The 22,238-nt window shown below is 32.5% G+C and overlaps 1 protein-coding gene and 2 pseudogenes across 2 annotated transcripts; all 3 read right to left on the bottom strand.

Moving 5' to 3' along the window:
• The window catches only part of LOC125820285 (WD40 repeat-containing protein HOS15-like), a 32,713-nt pseudogene extending 20,201 nt beyond the window's left edge, over positions 1-12,512 (bottom strand).
• A 319-nt stretch (positions 12,513-12,831) lies between these two features.
• LOC125820255 (protein PELPK1-like) lies at positions 12,832-13,756 on the bottom strand (annotated as a pseudogene).
• Positions 13,757-15,108: 1,352 nt separating this feature from the next.
• Positions 15,109-16,713, bottom strand: LOC125820245 (protein PELPK1-like). Of its 2 annotated transcripts, none has more exons than XM_049499681.1 (2): positions 15,627-16,713; positions 15,109-15,431 (listed from the first exon to the last, which is right to left on the bottom strand). In XM_049499681.1, exons 1-2 carry the CDS (start codon positions 16,674-16,676, stop codon positions 15,327-15,329), a joined length of 1,155 nt encoding a protein of 384 aa, XP_049355638.1. In that variant the 5' UTR covers positions 16,677-16,713; the 3' UTR covers positions 15,109-15,326. The 2 variants fall into 2 exon arrangements, with proteins under 2 accessions (XP_049355638.1, XP_049355636.1); XM_049499679.1 differs by having other exon boundaries at positions 15,327-15,431; positions 15,513-16,713.
• Between the last annotated feature and the right edge of the window lie 5,525 nt (positions 16,714-22,238).

Below are 22,238 nucleotides of genomic sequence, written 5' to 3'. Positions count from 1 at the left end.
TAACACTTTTATATATTAATTGGATAAATATGGGAAGATTGTCATAATTTGTTTTGTATTGGAATATTATGTTCATATTTAGAAGTCATGCATATAGGAGCTATAATACTTTCAATTTTCAATCACTTAGAAATCATGTATATAGTTTTATATATCAGATTTTCAGCATGTTCACTTAGAAACCCTGCCTATAGGACTCAAGTAATAAAACCAATATCAATTAATTAGAATTATAGTTGTTGTGCATTTTATGTCATTGTTTGTGATATAATTAATTATTCTGCCAGTTAAGAACTAAAACCAACCTAGTAATTTCTAATTCAAATCTGAACAGCTTAATATAGAATCTATTCCTGTCCAAACCTACCTGAATTATCTATTTTTGCATTTAATAAACAACTTGCCACCTAATTTCAATTACTAATTGCCAGCATGTTATTTAAAATCTACCCTCTTTGGTTATTGTCGCATGTAATTAATCAACCAGCATGTTAATCACTTAGATAGCATGTATATAGGTTTCTACTAATTTTCAGCATGTTCTAAAAATAGAAGTAAATCAATTATGAATATTCTCTGCTCAAAATAGGTAATTTCCGCATCAATATTAAAATCTGCTACTGTTTTCTGCATTTACTACGTGTTTGTCCGAATTAAAATCAGTTATTGATTAATTTCTTCAATAATAATTCAATTTGCTACTGTTTTCAAATATTGATGTATGTGTGATCACTTTTTCATGTTATATTTTAAAATCAAATCAAATAAAAAATTTTGTTTTGTCATTAATTTATGCCCCCTTTAAAATCAGTTGAACATTAATTTCTGCATGAATACTTTTTCAGTCACTTAAATTAATTTTCTGGATTTGCCACTTATCGCTCTCGATTAAATCTGGCTCAAAATCATTTAGGTTTTGCTCCGTTTTGCTACTGAAAATACTAATAATTCTTGCTGACCCGCTACATGCTTTGTAAATAAATAAATAAATATGTACTTCTTGCATTTTGTGATCTATTTGCTAATCACCTAAAATCAACTAATAATTATATTGTGCGTATCTTTAAAATCTGCTATTTTCAAATTTGCTGACCTAATTAAATTATGCCCAAAATTAATCAATTTCTGCATTTGAACTACCGCTTAAACTATTTCCTACACTAATCATTGTTATGCCAATCTTTTAAAATTAGTTATTACTTTCTGCACTTATAATAATTTTCTGCCCCTTTTAAAATTAATTAATTTTATGTATGCTTGTATGTTCACACACTTAACATGAACTTTTTTCACCATTATGTGTGTTTGAAAGCATATTTTAATAAAATCTAGAGGCCAACTTGAGACCGTATGTGCTAAATGTTCGTCCAAATTGTTTGACTGGGTGTCTAGGTGGGCCTATTAAAAGCATATATTTTATTTTAGCCTAAATCCACCCTGATAATAGTCCAATGCCTCTTGGATCTTAAGCGGGGACTCTAGGCACCTCCTATAGATGAAAAGCATGTGGTGGTGGGGTAGGGGTAGTTTAGGCCCTACGGAGATGATGACACCGACTCAGGCTTGAAAGACAAACGTTGGTTTTGTCTGTCCCTACACAGAAGCCGATCAAAAAAAATAAATAAAAAGAAAGTCGAGTGTTGATTCGTAAAGTCCTTCAGAGTCCCCCTTTCCTTCTCCCTTTTATATGTTTATAATAATTATATTTATTTGGGGTTAGTTTAATAAAAATAAAAATTGATTATCCTATTTGATTGCGTAATTTCTGTCTTCTCGCTTATCTTCAATAATTGTTTCATGTTTAATATATATTTAATGTTATGTCATCATTTAGCCTTGAATGCTTAATTAAATAATAAATAAATAAATTGATCTTAATTGTTTGATATTAGTTATCACTTAGCAAGCATGTTTAAATAACTAATAAATGAAATGACCTTAAATGCTACTTGTAACCCTCACATAAATTGCATGAGACACGGCCGGGACCCACATTTGTGGACCTCGAGGGATGCCTAACACCTTCTCCTCGAGGTAACTTGAACCCTTACCCTGATCTCTGGTTCGTTGACTTTTAGTTAGAATTAGTTAGGTTAGATAGATGCCCTAACGCGCCTTAATTCGTTAGGTGGCGACTCTTCAATTGCTCCAAAACCCAAAAGAGTTGTTAGGTCGTGCACCGAAACCCATTTTTGCGAAAAATGGGGCGCGACACATATACAATAGAGTCTAGTTCAATTCATGATTATATGATCCTAAGTTTGATCAATTACTACACATGACATTGGTTTAGGATGATCAACTATGAACCTTCAACTTTGCCTCTAATGGCATAAATCCACAAAGATCACATTCATCAATTTAGATTAGGGTTTACCATATAAATCACATGAAATCATCATAATATCATTAAAAGAAAGCTAAATCAATTATAATTGGGTGATATCCACTAGTTGGAATCACACCCAAACCCTACCCACAATGCAAGCACAACCCTAACTAAAATTGGGTTTTTGATTTCACAAGTGGGGAAACTATGGGGGATCTATGGGTGGAATAACTCATAGATGATAAAGCTTCACATACCTTTAATCAAAGCCCTAAAAAAATCTTAAATCAATGGTGAATTCGACTTAGTTGTTGCCCCTCTTCTTTTTCTTCTTCTTATTTGCTTCTAGAGAGAGAATTTATTGAGAGTAATTTGGGGTCTTGGATGAATGAGTTAACGTGATTAGTTTAGGGGACTATTAACCTTATATAGGTGGTAAATTAACTAACTATCTGACCTACATTAACCCCTAATTAATTACTAACTTAACCCCCAAACACTTAACTTAAAACTAAACCACCTAAAACTGGCAACACCTACGGATCCCCATCCATTGACCATGGATGGGTTGATGGGCCGTCATGTGGTCTCGTGGTTTGCACCTGAGGCTTTTCATGGCAGGCCTCTTGCAGGCCTTGACCTACGGGGCGTGGTTTGATCTACTGGCCGTAGATGGCCCTCCGTAGGTCATCAAATTTTCTAGATTTTTGGGACTGTTTTGGGGTCCCCCTCAACGACCCCTTGGGTGGTCCTTGAGGGGTCGTACCCGGACGTTTAACCCCTAAAACCCTTATTCTAAGTACGGGAACCATTTTTTTTTATTTTAATGCTCATACACCACTCCAAAACTCCTACTAAAGGCTCTAGAACACACTAGTTCAACTCACTAATTTACGGGGTGTTACAAGTACAAAGTATAGGTTTTCTCCCAAGGGGGAGATGGTGTACTCCGTTATCAGGATCGCTTATGTGTTCCTAAGGTGGGTGAGTTGAGGCAACATATCCTTACAGAGGCCCATAATTCCAGTTATTATATCCATCCAGGTGCCACTAAGATGTACCGTGATCTGCGGGAAGTCTTTTGGTGGAACGGCATGAAGAGAGACATAGCAGATGTTATGGCTAAGTGTCCTAATTGTCAACTTGTTAAAGTAGAACATCAAAAACTAGGAGGTATGACTCAAGAGATCAACATTCCTACATGGAAATGGGAAGTGATCAATATGGACTTCATTATAGGTTTAACTCGTACTCGCAGACAGCATGACTCTATTTGGGTGATAGTAGACCGAGTTACTAAGTCCGCTCATTTTTTTGCTGTTAAGACTACAGATTCGGCGAAGGACTACGCCAAGCTTTACATTAATGAGATAGTCAGGCCGTATAGGGCTCCTTTGTCTATCATCTCAGATAGAGTTCCTCAGTTTACCTCTCATTTTTGGAAGTCATTTTAGAAAAGTCTTGGTACCCAGGTAAATCCCAGCACGACATTTCATCCGCAGACGGATGGTTAGGCAGAGCATACCATTCAGACCTTAGAGGACATGTTTAGAGCTTGTGTGATCGACTTCAAGGGTAGTTGGGATGATCACCCTCTTCTTATAGAGTTCGCCTACAATAATAGCTATCATTCTAGAATTCATATGGCCCCTTATGAGGCATTCGTAGATGTAGATCTCCAGTTGGTTGGTTTGAAGTAGGTGAAGCAACCTTGATAGGGCCAAATTCGGTTCATGATGCCATGGAAAATGTTTAGCTTATTAGATATAGACTTAAGATAGCCTAGAGTCGCCAGAAGTCCTATGCAGATATAAGGAGAATGGACTTGGAGTTCCAAATTAATAATTGGGGTTTCCTGAAAGTGTCACCTATGAAGGGGGTGATGAGATTTGGAGAGAAAGGGAAATTCAGTCCTAGATATGTAGGTCCTTACAAGATTCTTAAAAGGATTGGTAAAGTGGCTTATGAGTTAGAGTTGCTAGTAGAACTAGCAGTAGTCCATCCAGTCTTTCACATTTCCTTATAGAAGAAGTGTGTAGGTGATCCAGCATCTATAGTACCTTTAAAAAGTGTGGTTGTGCAGGATAGCCTCACTTATGAAGATGTGCCAGTTGAGATTCTTGATCGTCAAGTTCGAAGGTTGAGAAACAAAGAGGTCACTTCAGATAAGGTTTTGTGGAGGAGTCAGTCCGTAGAAGGAGCTATTTGGGAAGCAGAAGCATCCATGAAGGCCAAGTATCCTCATCTCTTTCCTTCCGATTCCATTCTAGCTTGAGGTAATAGTTCCTCTCCAATATCTCAATTTACTCTTGCGTAAAATTCAGTCTTAGTAGTTTGTTCCTTCAGTTAGTCTTGCATTTTCTGTGTATTTGCATGTTCTTGGAACTTAGTTCAGTCAAAGCTCAAATTCCAGTATTTAATGGAAGGGTTTGCAACTCTTTCCCCCCGTATTCAGCTAGTTTAGTCTTCATTCGAGGACGAATGTTCCCAAAGGGGGAGATAATGTAACAACCCGTATGCTAGAAAGACCAGTTTGCTGAAATAAAAAGTTGCAGGTAGCACCGACGAGCACCACCCACGGACCGTAGGTGGGGTCCGTGGATGGCCACCTGCAGCCCTCCCTAAAAATAGTCCAGAAAAAATGTCTAGGGGCCGACCCATGGCCGAACCCATAGATAGTAGGTCAGACCACGGGCTGTGGTCTTGGTCCCTGGATCAGACCCCTCAACAGCCTCTCTCTGAAGCCAGTCGACGGTTGACAGGATGGACCATGGGTCAGTCCATTGGTTGGCCCCGACAACTTTTAAGTCAGGAGTTGTTGGTCTTTCCCTATGCGTTGGACCCCTAAACTACATGGTTTTGGTAAGTTTTTGCCTAGTAACTAAATTAGAACTTACCCTAGTCAATTCATTCTCCAAATAATGGATCAAACTTAGAACCACAGAGGAGAAAGAGTCGACCAATTTTTTCAAGAATGCAACAAGGTTTCTTCAGTTCCATCCCCGAAATAGAAAGATTTCTCCATGAAATTCATCACCAGGTATGTGGGATTTCACTAGTGGATTCCTTTCACCCATTAGGTCCCTAGATTTCAGTCAGAATCTTGATTCCCTTAATATTATCTAGACTTAGGGTTTCTTAAATGTTAGAAATTGTTGGGTTTTAGCTGTTAGAATGATCCAAATCAGATTATCATATTGTTTCTTAGTTCCTTGCATAATATTCAGAACCCTAATTGTGTAGATTCGTTTAGTTCATGAATTGCTAGGTCAGTTTAGGTAGATATACATGCTTCAGTTTACGAATGTTACATTATCAGTTATAATTATTGCATTCTCAGAGTTTGCATGTCAGTAATTGAGCTATCCAGTATTTCAGTATTTCAGTCATAATATTGTTTATATACATTCTAGTTTGGAGTAGGCTTAGATCGAGTGGACTAGGGTTCAGCGTACCCGAATAGTCCCAGAACTGCGTGGCCTCGTAGGTTTATAAGTCCCTTCCGTGGGCATTACATTTTAGTGTTCACGCCAGTCATGCCTCTATACCTCTGGCAGGGTATATTGGGTCTTCTCGATGGGGCGTATACATTGGACTCCACATTTAGCTCTTGTGGTTTTATGTCGGTTATTAGTAGCTCCCACAATCAGATTCTAGTGTATTGACCAGGTTATCAATTATAGTTCAGTGTTTAGTCTTAGCATGTCAGGTACTTGGTCATTGCATTCAGTTAGCTCAGTATTCAGTATTTCTATCATGTTCAGATTATATCATTCTTTTACCGTTTTGTTCAGTTATATGTTTTATTCAGTTTTATTCCATCATGCATGCTCAGTACCTTTCAAGTACTGACGCATACTCTGTGCTACACATTCTCGTGATATAGGTTCAGGTCCTCAGCATTCAGATCACGCATAGATCGGTTCCCCATCTCCAGTTTAGCAGCTTCAGTGGTGAGTCCTCATTCTTCGAGGACAATACATATGTTTCTTTAGTTAGTTTTTTCATTTAAGTTTTCAGTATTTGCTAGAGTTAGCTGGGGGCATGTCCCAGCATCTCTAGTCAGAGGCTTATTTCAGACATATTTTAGATTCAGCTTTAGCTTTTGAGTTTTACTTCAGTGTTATAAACTCTCTATGAGTATTTATATATTCAGACTAGTTTGGGTATTCCCCACTATTTAGTTTTATCTTGATTTAGTGCTCGTTTGGATTGGCTTATTTTAGGTTCTTTTAAGCCAAAATATCTTTTAAGCAGTTTTGAAGTGTTTGGGTAAAGTTAAAAAGTGCTTATAAGCACTTATTTTTATGTCAAAATAACAAAAATAAGCCAAAAGCCATAAGTTAGAAATCCTAACTTATGGCTTTTGGCTTATAAGTCATAAGCCAAAAGCCAATCCAAATAGGCCCTTAGCTTCCACATCAGTTTAATTGTTATAGAATATTCAATCTGCTTATGATATGCCAGCTCAGGGTTAGCTTGGGGTCACTCGTGATCCTAGGTCCCGTGTTTACGTCCTGGGGTAGCCTCGGGGAGTGACAAGTTAGAAAAAAATGTTTGATTTGCAGAATTTTGCTCGTCCAACAACAACAACATACCCAATGTGTGTACACAAAACCTACATCTTTCTTGGTAGATGAGCCTTTTCCAAATACACACTCAGCTCGAGTTGCTGATAAATTTCAAAAGTATGAGTTATTATAAAGCAGAGAAGTCAAGAAGAATATCGGTTGCAGACATTTTTATTGATGTCTTCAGTTTACATTTGTAAGACTTGAATGAAAATAGAAAGCAGTAAACCCACGACTAGCATATTTCTAATTCACTAAACTTACTCCTAAATAATAGGAATAGATAACTAACAACTAATGACTAAGTCTTATCTAATATAAAGCATTAAAAGTAAATTAACTGCAGTTGAAAATGCAAATTCCTAACACTCGTTCTTGCTTTGGAAACTGCAAACTCCAATTTTCTGTCTGAGAAGCACAAACTTGCTGGCCAGTAAAGGCTTAGTGAATATATCAGCCAATTGTTCTTCCGTCTTGCAGTAGACAAGAGTTACATCTCCATCTTTTTGCACTTCTCTCAATAAAAAAAACTTGATTTTGAAATTCTTAGTTCTTCCATGAAACATAGGATTGTGAGATATATCTATTGTTGCTTCATTGTCCACGAACACTTGGACGCTTCCATTCGGTTCCATATGCAAATCAACCATAATTTTCTTCAGCCACAATGCTTGATTTACTACTGGTATAGCTACCACAAACTTGCTTCGATAGTAGATTGAGTCACAAAATCTTGTTTCTTACAACTCCATGAGAAGATTCTAGAACCAAGACTAAAACAGTACCCTGAAGTACACTTTTTGCATCATCCTCGGGTTCGCCCCAATCACTGTCAGAGTACCTACGAAGCTTCACAGGTTGACTCTTCTGAAACTTGACTCCATAGGTGATGGTTCCATTGATGTATCACACAACTCTTTTGGCTGCATGCAAATATATTTCACCGGGACATTGCATGAACCTTGATAAAACACTTACCTTTTCGGCTCCATCATCTTTACTTAGTTTCTCTTTTTGGTTCATGGGAGTACTAATCTCGTTGCAATTTTCCATTTTGAATTTCTTGAGAATTTCCTTTGCGTACTTTTTCTGGCAAACAAAAAACTCATCTTTTCCTTGTGTAATCTGTATTTCAAGAAAATATATCATAATACCAAGATTAGACATTTCAAAAGCTTGTATCATATCTTGCTTGAACTCATCAATTAGCTTTTCACTACTACTTGTAATCAAAGGGTCATCCACATAAAGAGAAACAATAAGAATCTAACTGCTATTATGTTTAACATATAGTGTGAACTTTGAAAGACTCTTTTCAAAATCGAGGGTGAGCAAATAATCATTTATTCAACTATACCAAGCTCTTGGTTCCTATTTTAAGCCATAAAGAATTTTATGTAGTCGATAGACTTTATCTTCCTTTCCATCGATAAAAAACCCTTCAGGTTGCTCAACATAAATTTCTTCTTCGAAAATGCCATTAAGAAATGTTGATCTGGCATTCATCTGATGCACTTTCCAGCCACATTGTGCAGAAACAATTATAAGCAATCTGAACGTGTCAAGCCTAGCAATTGGAGCAAAAGTGTCAGAATAATCTACACAAAAAATTTGTGCATAACCCTTAACTACAAAACTTGTTTTATGCTTGTTGATTGAACCATCAACATTTAGCTTGGTTTGGAACACTCATTTTTCCCCAATTACTTTTCTACCTTGAGGTTTGTCAACAAGCTGCCACATATCATTTGTTTCGATCATAAATAGCTCCTCATCCATTGTATTTTTTTACTTTGGGGTCTTTGAGAACATCTTTAGGGTTAACAGGTTCACGATTCACAACATTGCATCTTTAGGGTTAACAGCTCGTGACATCTCCATGAAAAATCTACTTCTTCTCTCACTAACTCCATTTTGTTCCGGAGTATGAGGAGAACTAAGTTGGCGTTCAATCAATGATTCCTCACAAAATAGACCAAATTGATGAGAAGTGTACTCCTTGCCATTGTCAGATCGTAAAATCTAAATTCTGCAGCAACTTTCATTTTTCAACTTCTAGAAAATGCTCTTGACCTCTGATTTGAACTTTAAAAAATAAATCCATCACATTCGGGTCAGATCATCAATAAAAATAACATAATAAAAACTACCTTTAAGTGAAGGAGTCCTTTGGGGTCCTCTAATATCGGTGTGAACCAGCTGCAACTTTCTTGTTGTTCTCCAAGTTGCCATTGGGAATGGAAGTCTACTTTGTTTTCCAAATTGACATGCCCGACAATTTTTAGAACTCGCTCCCAGTTTAGAAAGGTTCTCGACTTTCATTGATTCTTGCATTTTGAGAAGCCCTTGATAATGATAGTGTCCGTGTCTCTTATGCCATAACTCGGAAGCATTTTGTCTTGCCGAATACACCACTTGTTCTTCCTCCAATGGATTTAATGAGAAACTTATGCCTCTCATTTTGACTTTAAACAAGTCATGTCTTGATTGTGTTTCAATTGTAATGGTTCCCATTCCTTTTGCCGGAATATAATCGCCATGACCTATTCTGACTTTTGTAACTCCAATAGGCTTCAAGTCTTTAAAGAGCTCTTTGTCATGAGTCATATGGTTTGTGCATCCACTATCAATCAGCCAAACCTTAGTTGAAACATTGTTTGCAAAACACGAAGCTACAAAGAGTTGATCCTCTTCGTGTTCATTAAAAACCTAGGAGTCTGTGTCTTGCTACTGCAATTTATTCTTGCAGATAATTGCTTTATGCCTGATTTTGTTGCACTTACTGCATTTAGCATCCGACCTTTTCCAACACTTGTATGGCACATGTCCATTCTTTCCACAATGCTTACAAGGAGGATAGTTTCCTTTGAAGCTACTTCTCCATTTGTTAGTTGGTTCTTCGGTCTTTTATATTAACATAACAGCTTTCACTTGTTCATAAACTCCTGCCAGGTGTTTGTCTGTGCTAAGAGTCCAGAAGGGTCACTTCTCGCATCTAGGTAAGCATTAGTACCATTTCTTTCTTTTGTTGCTCTCGTCTATGAATCAACTCATGTTCATATTCATACTTCTGTTTCTAATTATATTGTGATTTTGTGACTTTGGAAATAATCATAATAAGCACCGGGACTTCGAATATCATGGCATTTTTGTTTCCGCATTTCTGCTTCTAATTCTCTTGCAACATCAATCTCTTCAAGGATTGATACTTCATCCTAAAAATTCTTTATAGAACTATACTCTTTGAAATGCTTAATTTAGACATAGTAATATTATGCACCACATGTTTTCCTAAGCTAATTTGCTTTCCTAGAATGAAAATCTCATTTGTCAATCACATTTCCGTAAGAAAGTGGAGTACATAGGAACATCTAGTGCATAATATTACCATGACAAAAGAATTTTCAAAGAGGACAACAAAAATTTTACACAGAATTTTTAAAATGAAGTAACTTGAACAGATTGTTGTTGTAAGGGAATAAGAAAGCAGAAATGTGAAACGAAAAATGCCATAGTATTTCGAGTCCCGATGCTTGTGATGATTATTTTCAAAGTCATAAAATTACAAGAGAATAAGAAACAAAAGAATGAAATATGAACACGAGTTGATTCCTAGAAGAGAGAAACAAAAGAAAGAAATGGTACTAATGCTTATCCAGATGCAAGAAGTGACCCTTCTAGACTCCAAGCACAGACAAAAACCTGGCATGAGTTTAGGAGCAAGAAAGAATTATAATGTTAATATAGAAGACGAAAAAGGGAAAATATATATCAAATCACCTATTGAGAAATCACGGCGGACTAGAAAAACTTTATAGACACACGGCCTGTAGAAAATAGCAGAAGAAAAGTATAATCGGAGAATCCTTCTGCTAGCCTAAGATTGTTAACTAAGATCGGAAGATTCAACTAAGAAAGAGGAAGCTAGAAAGGAGAACTTGTTTATGGAAGAAGGCTCTTGAATTTGAGTTGTTCTTGGGTTAATTACAAATGACTAATGTCACCCATATTTATACTTGTATAGGGATGCTTCTAGAAACTATTCTAGATACATCTACAAGAAATATCTAGATATCCTTATCTTCTAACTATGTAACAAGATATTTCTATACTTTACTATAAATATGTAATTATCTAGAACATCTAGATTTTTCTTAAGTATTAATATCAAAGATAATTTACTCTACAAAATTCTACTAAATTACTAAGATATTTTTTGTACCTCTAAAAAATCAACTTTAATTTTTCACACGGTCAAACCTCATATGTATGTCCTACAAAACCATCACATCACAACTAGGAATTTCACTCGGCAAAGAGGTTGAGACTGTGATGTGTAGAAGTATCAGCTACATGCTAAAAAAATTCCTTCATTTATTACCTCCAGCTTTTCCATTTTCCTCATATCCGGCAGCCTCTTTTTGTCCACTCAGTTTTTAATCTATGATGTCCTCGCGTGGATTTACATTGTCATTGCGCTTTTCTTTCTCATTGTTCTTTTTACACCTTTCTCTATCCCATTCTCGCTCTTTTTCCTTATGTTGTTTCTCCTTCTCCCTTTCTCTTGCAGGTTCTTATTTGTGGTCCCTCCCGCGTTATCTTTCCACCTAGTTTATCTTTCTACAGTTTTTCCTTTCTCTCTTTTATTATAATTTGCAGCTCATATATATTCTCTGTTATGAGATCCAAAGGTTGTAGAAACTTGATGTCTTCATCCAAATATGTATCATACTGCATTCCTTAGTTATTGGTTAGTTCTAACATGATCTAAACTTGAGATCGAAAAATCAGAATATCAAAATATTTGCATTACATTGCTCCAATTTGTTTTCTATTCAAAGATACTTAATACCCTTTTGCACAAATTTAACAAGAGCACCCAGAGGAACTAGATTTCCATCCATTGTGCTTTTATTGATCCCTTCCTTGTATCCAAAAGTAAATATTGAATGTGAGCATCCTGAAAAAATATATCAGCAAAACTAGTAGGCCGATTAGATACTAGCGTACTAGCCCATCATGATCAAAGTCAAGGTGTCAACCAGCCTATAAGGCACTGAGGGCACCTTTGGAACATATGACACCTTGTAAAGTCTGGGCAGTGGACTTAGTATTAGTGGAACTCTTAACAATGTAGGAAGTATTGGTATTGTAAGGTCTGGAGGTTTGCTTGGTGGTGTTGGTGCTTCTTGGCTGGTAGCTGAAATTAATTCATAATCCTTCCAATAATTGATGGATCGGAGCTCTTTAATTTAATTCAATAACAAGTTTGGTGTGTTTAATTTAATTTTGATGTGTTTCGTTAGTAAACAACTCCTCATATAAAATATCGGTATCTTGAGAGCTATCTATACATCAAAAACGCTTCAACCTTATCATGAGACTTCATTGTCAACTATCCCACTGCTATATTAATCAACGCCCTTCATGTAGCTAAGAATGGATGGATGTCTCAAAATAAATGAGACATAGAACTGGCTCAATGACAAGCTCATAGGATCTTTTAGTTTAGCAGGTAGCATGTTCTGAGTTCTCGATGTGCAACTATGATATATTTTGTGAGCCACCTCTTATTAGCAATGATGAAATTATGTCTTTAATGTACCTGTCATACTTTGACATATTTTGTGAGCCACCTCTTATGCATTGGAGTCCGACTAATCCAGATGAATCTATATACTAATTATATAACCTTTCAATAAAAGGAACTTGTATTCAATTGAAAAATATTTTTCTTAACATTCAAATATAGAATTTAAATGACAAAACAATTACAAACCTAAGTAGGAAAAGGAAAAATAAATAAATAAGAATTACAATTTTGATATCATGCCTTCTAACTCATAAACTTGAGAACCCTATGGGTTATATATGTTTGAGCTCGAGAAGGACTTCAATGAAATATGCATGTTGAACATGAAAGATGGAAATTTAATAATATGGAGGTGGTGGTGATGGAGAAGGTGATGGCTTTTGTAGTAGTCATTCTTTGGCAAAGAAGGCACCTTGTATTCTTCTTTAGGTACTGAGGGAACCTTGGGAACATATGACACCTTTTTGTAGCTATCTTCTAAAACTGATGGCTTCTTGTAGTAATTTTTTCTTGGCAAAGAAGGCACCTTGTATTCTTCTTTAGGCACTGAGGGCATCTTTGGAACAAATGATACCTTTTTGTAGTTATCTTTTGGAACTGATGACTTCTTGTAGTAATTATTCCTTGTCAAAGAAGGCACCTTGTATTCTTCTTTAGGCATTGGGGGCACCTTTGGAACATATGACACCTTTTTGTAGCTATCTTTTGGAACTGATGGCTTCTTATAGTAGTCATTCTTTGGCAAGGATGGTACCTTGTATTCCGGTTTAGGCTTTGTAGGTACCTCTGGAACATATGACGCCTTCTTGTAGTTATCTTCTGAAGCTGATGACTTCTTGAAGTAGTCAAATTTTGGAAAAAATGTCTCCTTATATTCTGGTTTAGCCATCAAGGGTACCTCTGGAACATATGACTCCTTCTTGTAGTTATATTCTGAAAATGATGGTTTCTTGTAGTAGTCATTCTTTGGCAAAAGTGATTCATGTTCGGGAACAAAGGGTATTTTCTTATAGTTATCTTCTAAAGCTAATGGCTTCTTGTAGTAATCATTTTTTGGCAAAAATGACGACTTATATTCCTTTGCTGACTCTGAGGTACCTTGAAGTTTTCACTTTTGACTATTGTGTTTGGTACTTTATTATATGTTGAATCTGATTATTCATAAGAATTATAAGGTGAATATGCCATAGTGCATGTGGCAATCAAGAAAAATATAAAAGCACAGGCAAATTGAAGCCATTGCTTCTTCATTTGGCTTCCCATTCAGAAGAATTGGATTCGAAGGCTAGATATTTCTTTGTTTTTCTTTTTCTTGTGTGTTTTAGAATGGAGGAATTAGGAGTTTATATAACATAACAAAGATGGTGATTTGATGATTTTGTATTCTTTCAAAATTAAATAATCCAAACATATCAAAGATTTTGCCATTTTTTGGTTAATGCTGTTCCACTAAGGTTTTGAGATAATGGGAAGCCATGAGCAATTCATACACATTTGCTTGACTCACCTATTTTTAAAATTATAATCCAATTTTTTATTGACTTCCAAGAATGTTGTTCTTGTTTTTTTTTTTTTTTTTGTTGGTATAGTGAAAATTTGATTAAATTAGTTTTTAAAAGTTTAGATATGTGTAGGCCTAACAAATATTGTTCATTATTTGGTGTCCATTAATTATATGTACTTGTTGTGCACGACTTATAATCCACATCATGGCACCACAATTACTTTTTTTATATAAAAAAATCGGAGTATTTCGCAGTTGTTATTCTCTGGATGCACACTGAATAAATCCGCTTATGTGCAATATCTTACAAATCATACATGAAATGTAAGTTGCTTTAGCAAGAACGTTGTGAGTCACAAGAAATTGATCTCTGGCCTTTATTATCCTTGCGAGTAGCCTGAATACTTCTCATTACCAAGAATGACAATATTTTGGGTTTGTTTAGTTCTTAATACAAACAGGGAAAATTAGTAGCTATTGTTTTTATTGTCATATATTTAATGTTTTTGGTTATTAACTCCAATAATTCAAATTTACGTAGTGTATGATCTATTTTTAAGAAAAAAGAGTGCTCTATGAGATATTACTTCAATATTCCTAGGATCGAACCCTACCACAAAGATAATTTAGTCGATTGACATTTTTTTTAAAAAAAAAAAAAACTCTCAAAATATTTTAGAAGTTCTGGCTTTAATAAATTTCATACTTTGAGCAAAGAACTTCTGCAATATTGATCAAATGCACCTAAACAATAACTAAATGATTAAATATTGAAGGGCTAATGAAAAAATTGTGACAATTTATCTTAAGTAGTGTTATATTTATGGTCGAGTTTTTGATTGAAATGGTTCGCTTTATTTCTTATTCTCCCAAGAATTGTATGTTTATAACAATAGAGATCGTTTTTTTCTTCTTTCCAGTTCTAATAGATTAAACGAATTGTATCGATTCTTTTGAGTACTATATCAGAAAATTCACCCAATATAATCCTTAGTGACCTATTTTGAAATATTATCTGATGTTGTTATGTTCGAGAGTTTTGTTATTAATAGTAAGTGAACAAATTGGCAATTGATGGAAGAATAGATGAAAACTACATAAACTCTCAATAAAAAGAACTTGTATTCAATTGAAATAATTTTTTCGTTCAAAATATAGAATTTAAATGACAAAACAATTACAAACCGGAGCAGGAAAAGGAAAAATAAATAAATACAAATTTTGATATCATGCCTTCTAACTCATAATATGAGAACCCTATGAGTTATATATGTTGAGATGGAGAAGGACTTAAATGAAACATCCATGTTGAACATGAAATATGGAAATTTAATAATATGGAGGTGGTGGTGATGGAGAAGGTGATGGCTTCTTGTAGTAGTCATTATTTGACAAAGAAGGCACCTTGTATTCTTCTTTAGGCACTGAGGGAACCTTTGGAACATATGATACTTTTTTGTAGTTATCTTCTGAAACCGATGGCTTCTTGTAGTAGTCATTTTGCACTGAGGGCACCTTTGGAACAAATGGTACCTTTTTGTAGTTTTCTTCTGGAACTGATGGATTCTTGTAGTAATCATTCTTTGGCAAAGCAGGTACCTTGTATTCTTCTTTAGGCACTGAGGGAACCTTTGGAACATATGAAACCTTTTTGTAGTTCTCTTCTGAAACTGATGGCTTCTTGTAGTAATCATTTTTTTGGAAAGAAGGCACCTTGTATTCTTCTTTAGTCACTGAGGGCACCTTTGGAACAAATAGTACCTTATTGTAGTTATCTTCTGGAACTGATGGCTTCTTGTAGTAATCATTCTTTGGAAAAGAAGGTACCTTGTACTCTTCTTTAGGCACTGAGGGCACCTTTGGAACATATGATACCTTTTTGTAATTATCTTCTGGAACCGATGGCTTCTTATAGTAGTCATTCTTTGGCAAAGATGGTACCTTGTATTCCGGTTTAAGCTCTGTGGGTACCTCTGGAACATATGACGCCTTCTTGTAGTTATCTTTTGGAACTAATGGCTTCTTGAAGTAGTCAAATTTTGGAAAAAATGACTCCTTATATTCTGGTTTAGCCATCGAGGGTACCTCTGGAACATATGACGACTTCTTGTAGTTATCTTCTGAAACTGATGGCTTCTTGAAGTAGTCAAATTTTGGAAAAAATGACTCCTTATATTCTGGTTTAGCCATCGAGGGTACCTCTGGAACATATGACGTCTTCCTGTAGCTGTCTTTTGAAAATGATGGCTTCTTAAAGTAGTCAAATTTTGGCAAAAATGACTCCTTATATTCTGGTTTAGTCATCGAGGGTACCTCTGGAACATATGACTCCTTCTTGTAGTTATCTTCTGAAAATGATGGCGTCTTGTAGTAGTCATTCTTTGGCAAGAATGATTCATGTTCGGGAACAATGGGTACTTTCTTATAGTTATCTTCTGAAACTGATGGTTTCTTATTGTAATCATTTTTTGGCAAAAATGACGACTCATATTCCTTTTCTGACTCTGAGGGTACCTTGAAGTCTTCACTTTTGACTACTGTGTTTGGTACTTTATTATATGTTGAATCTGATGATTCATACGAATTATAAGGTGAATAAGCCATAGTGCATGTGGCAATCAAGAAAAATGCCAAAGCACAAGCAAATTGAAGCCATTGCTTCTTCATTTGGCTTCCCATTGAGAAGAATTGGATTCTAAGGCTAGATATTTGGTTGTTTTTCTTTTTCTTGTGTGTTTTAGAATGGAGGAATTAGGAGTTTATATAACATAACTAAGATGGTGATATGATGATTTAAAAATTAAATAATCCAAACATATCAAAGATTTTGCCGTTGTTTGGTTAATGCTGTTCCACTAAGGTTTTGAGATAATGGGAAGCCATAAACAATTCATACACATTTGCTTGACTCACCTATTTTTAAATTTTTAATCCAATAATTTGTTGACTTGCAAGAATGTTGTTTTTTTTTTTGGTTGGTATATTGAAAATTTGATAAAATTAATTTTTAAAAGCTTAGATATGTGTAGGCTTAACAAATATTGTTCATTATTTGATGTCGATTAATTATATGTACTTGTTGAACACAACTTATAATCCACATCATGGTGCACACCGGATAAATTTGCTCATGTGCAATTTCTTGCAAATCATACCTGAGATGTAAGCTGCTTTGAGCAACTCCGTTGTGACAAATCAACTGAAAAAGTGTTGGCAGAAGAAATAATCTCTGACCTCTGTTACCCTTGCGAGTACCATACATACTTTTCATTACCAAGAATGACAATATTTTGGGTTTGATTAGTTTTATTGATACAAACAGGAAAAATTAGAAGCTATTGTTTTTAATGTCATATTTTATGTTTTTGGTTATTAACTCATATTAATTCAAATTTGTGTTGTGTATGATCTAGTCTTAGGAAAAAAGTGTTGTATGAGATATTACTTCATTCCCTAATATCGAACCCTACAAAAAAGATAATTGAGTCAAACAAATTATTTTTAAAAATTTCTGAAAATATTTTAGAAGTTCTGATATAATTAAAAGAATTCATACTTTGAGCTCAAAACTTCTGCAATATAGATCAAATGCACCTAAACAATCACTAAATGATTAAAATATTGAAGGGCTTATGAAAAATCTGTGATATTTTATCTTAAGTAGTGTAACATTTATCTCCGAGTTTCTTTTTATCTGATTAAAATGATTCACTACTTGATTCACTTTATTTCTTTTATCTCCCAGGAATTATATGTTTAAAACAATAGAAATCGTTTTTTTTTTCTTCTTTTAAATTATAATAGATTAGACAAATTGTATCGATTCTTTTGCGTAATATATCAAAAATATAATCCTTAGTTACCTATTTTTGAAGTATGTGATGGTTGTTATATTGCAGGGTTTTGTTATTAATAGTAAGTGAACAAATTGGCAATTGCTGGAAGAATAGATGAAAACTACATATAAACTCTCAATAAAAAGAACTTGTATTCAATTGAAATAAACAATCCTCTGGAAATATTGAAAATACGATATAATTTAATTTAATCATAAAACAATTACAACTCGAACTATGAAAAAAATTCCCTTCATAAATCATATACAATTAGGGGTGTACAAAACCGAACCAAACCGCAAATCGAGTCAAACCGAAAAAAAACCCGACTAGTGGTTTGGTTTGACTTGGTTTGGTATTGGAAAAAAAGAACCGATTATATTTGGGTTGGTTTGGTTTTAACTAAAAAAACCAACCCGAGACCAAACCAACCCGACATTATATATGTAATTTTAAAATTTTATTTAATACATAAAAATATTTACTTTGATATAATTTTAAAATATTTTTTATACTATTTCATAGTTTTTATCTTTTAATATATTATTTCAAGTTTAAAACTTAGAATTTGGAATGGTTCAATAAAGATTATAGTTCATAGATGTTGATAATTATAATAAAACTTAAATCAAAATCAAATTAATACTAATGCAAAAAAGAAAATCAATTCAACACTAAGAATGACAATAATATTGAATATTTGTTCTTTAGTTTTACATTGGTTTAGACAATTAAAATACATAATCTAATTTTAATTTTCCTTAAATATTTAGTAATGTAACTAATACTTATTAAACTTATTTTAGTATGATTTAGTATTTTTAAATTATGATCATTTTCATTATGACTTTGCAATATTTATTTTATATGATAATTTCATTATTATTTTTTATTAAATATTTTAGTGTCATCAGTACTCATCTCATATTTTGTGTTATTTTCTTAAGAAATTTTGATTGGACTAAAGAAATATTTGGAACACAAGTTAATTATATATTTGTATGCAAACTTTACCGAAAAATCCAAAAATCTGAAAAAATCTGAGGTTTATTAATTTGGTTTGATTTATAAATTTAAAAATTCGACACAATGGTTTGGTTTGCTATTTGAAAAACCCGAAAAAATTTGAATTTTATTAGTTTGGTTTGGTTTATAAATTAAATTTTTTTACACAAATGGTTTGGTTTGATATTTGAAAAACTCGAACCAACCCGATCATGTACACCCCTATATACAATAATTTCTTAAACAAAGTACTTGAAATTACATGTTATTCCATAAAGATTAACTATTTCCTTATTTCAATTCACGTGACACTCTTTTATTTTTGTAAGTCCATTCCATATGTGACCTTCTATAATTGAAAATAATTTAACTTTAAGCTATTAATTTACTCTTAATGAAAGGATTTATAGTCTCACAAATAGTCAAAGGGTGGTTTAGATAAAAAATTAATCTCATTCCTTTCTTGAGTTGGGAGAGCTTTCGCTTTTTGCATTGAGGATTTTTTATTATTATTATTATTTTTTATTTTTTATTTTTTATTTTTATTTATTTTTATTTTTTTATTTGCATTGAGGATTCATTGAAGTTTTATATACTTACTAGATATAGGACCCCGTGCCAGCACGGGGCCCAATATATATTATTTTTTTATTTTAATTTATGTCATATTATGGAATTTGAGAAGTTATTGAAATTTTTATATGATTTGAAAAATATTTTAAATTTTTAGCTATTGTGATTTGTAGTACTTTTTTTTTAACATAATTTTGAAAATAATATTTATTACTCTCTTTGTTCTAATTTATGTGGCACACGCAGAATTTCAAATATTAACCATTTTTTATATGTCTCTTTAATATATTAAGTTGTTAATTATTGTATTTTATAGTACATTTTGAACCTAATTTTTTAATAATATATGTTATTTTCCATGTCCCAATTTATGTGGCATTAATTGATAGATTTGTTGGAGTCGAGAGATTTATTTTGTTAATTATTGTAATTTATAGTTTTTTTTTCCCGTTAATTTCAAACAATATATGTTGTTAATTGATAGAATACTTTTAATGTAATTTTTTAAAAAAAATATGTGTGACTCTCCATGTCCCAATTTATGTGGCACATGTAAAGTTTTGACAATTAACCAAAATTTTAATACATTAAAACAATATTTTTAAGTCGTTAAATTTTAAGTAATTTAAATTGTTGTATTATTTTTTACAATTTATAATACTTTTAAAGTAGTTGAAATATTGTACTATTTATTATGATTTATAACCGTTTTTTTTAAATTTATGTCATATTATGGAATTTGAGAAGTTATTGAAATTTTTATATGATTTTAAAAATATTTTAAATTGTTAGCTATTGTGATTTGTAGTACTTTTTTTAAACATAATTTTGAAAATAATAGTTATTAGTCTATTTGTTCTAATTTATGTGGCAGATGTAGAATTTCAAATATTAACCATTTTTTATATGTCTCTTTAATATATTAAGTTGTTAATTATTGTATTTTATAGTACATTTTGAACCTAACTTTTTAATAATATATGTTATTTGCCATGTCCCAATTTATGTGGCATTAATTGATAGATTTGTTGGAGTCAAGAGATTTATTTTGTTAATTATTGTAATTTATAATATATTTTTTTGTCAATTTCGTCGACTATTTTTTTTTATTAATTATTGTAATTTATTGTTTCTTTTTCGTCAATTTCAAACAATATATATTTATCATATAATCCATTTTATGTGGTACCAATAAAATTCAGAGAGTCAATTAAATTTTTTATATAAGTTTTAAATAATTAAGCTGTTAATTATTGTAATGTATAGTATTACTTATATTATTTTTAAATATATTTAAATATTATATGTTAGGTTTTTTATCCTAATTTATATGGCATTGATAGAATTTAAAGTGTCAAATAATTGTTAATTATTGTAATAGATAATATGGAGTATTTTGTTAATTATTGTAATTTACAGTTTCTTTTTCGTCAATTACAAACAATAGATGTTGTTAATTGATAGAATACTTTTAATGTAATTTTTTAAAAAAAATATGTGTGACTGTCCATGTCCCAATTTATGTGGCACATGTAAAGTTTTGACAATTAACCAAAATTTTAATACATTTTAAAAAATAAAATTAAGTCGTTAAATTTTAAGTAATTTAAATTGTTGTATTATTTATTACAATTTATAATGCTTTTAAAGTAGTTTAAATATTGTACTATTTATTATGATTTATAACACTTTTTTTTTAATTTATGTCATATTATGGAATTTGAGAAGTTATTGAAATTTTTATATGATTTTAAAAATATTTTAAATTGTTAGCTATTGTGATTTGTAGTACTTTTTTTAAACATAATTTTGAAAATAATAGTTATTAGTCTATTTGTTCTAATTTATGTGGCAGATGCAGAATTTCAAATATTAACCATTTTTTATATGTCTCTTTAATATATTAAGTTGTTAATTATTGTATTTTATAGTACATTTTGAACCTAACTTTTTAATAATATATGTTATTTGCCATGTCCCAATTTATGTGGCATTAATTGATAGATTTGTTGGAGTCAAGAGATTTATTTTGTTAATTATTGTAATTTATAATTTTTTTTTTGTCAATTTCGTCGACTATTTTTTTTATTAATTATTGTAATTTATTGTTTCTTTTTCGTCAATTTCAAACAATATATGTTTATTATATAATCCATTTTATGTGGTACCAACAAAATTTAGAGAGTCAATTAAATTTTTTATATAAGTTTTAAATAATTAAGCTGTTAATTATTGTAATGTATAGTATTACTTATATTATTTTTAAATATATTTAAATATTATATGTTAGGTTTTTATCCTAATTTATATGGCATTGATAGAATTTAAAGTGTCAAATAATTGTTAATTATTGTAATAGATAATATGGAGTATTTAAGTCATTTATAGTATAGTAATTAATATATAGTATGTAGTATTTAAGTGGAAGGTGGTGGGGCCCACTTATATAGTTTGATAAATATATTGGATATTAGTAGTGATTTATAGTATAGTAATTAATAATATATAATATGTAGTATTTAAGTGGAAGGTGGTGGGACCCACTTATATATTTTATAAATATATTGGACATTAGTAGTGATCTTATTGGAACATTGGTAGTCATTCCTAGACTCTTCTATAATATAGTAATTATGAGTGTTTTCAAAAACATTTTGGGGTGAGTCTCGGGGCGAGGCTTACTAAAAATGTTTCGGGGCGCAAATTGAAGACGTAGATCCACAGGGCATAAGTCCTAGAATTTAGGGCATAAACCCCGAGCGTAAAAACGTAAGTCCTGGGCATAAAAACGTATGTCCGGACGTTAATTCTTTTATTATTATTTTTG

The sequence above is a fragment of the Solanum verrucosum genome, unplaced genomic scaffold (assembly GCF_900185275.1).
Source record: "Solanum verrucosum unplaced genomic scaffold, falcon-dt-bn FXZP01000229.1, whole genome shotgun sequence".
Taxonomy (NCBI): domain Eukaryota; kingdom Viridiplantae; phylum Streptophyta; class Magnoliopsida; order Solanales; family Solanaceae; genus Solanum; species Solanum verrucosum.
This window is presented reverse-complemented; position numbering and strand designations above follow the sequence as displayed.

What these genes read in the sequence shown, in the direction of transcription:
- LOC125820245 (XM_049499679.1), bottom strand. Translation starts at nt 16,676, where the DNA reads ATGGGAAGCCAAATGAAGAAGCAATGGCTTCAATTTGCTTGTGCTTTG. An exon ending in AGGTACCATTTGTTCCAAAG is followed by an intron (nt 15,432 to 15,512) that starts GTGCCCTCAGTG and finishes TATGTTCCAAAG; the next exon opens with GTTCCCTCAGTGCCTAAAGA.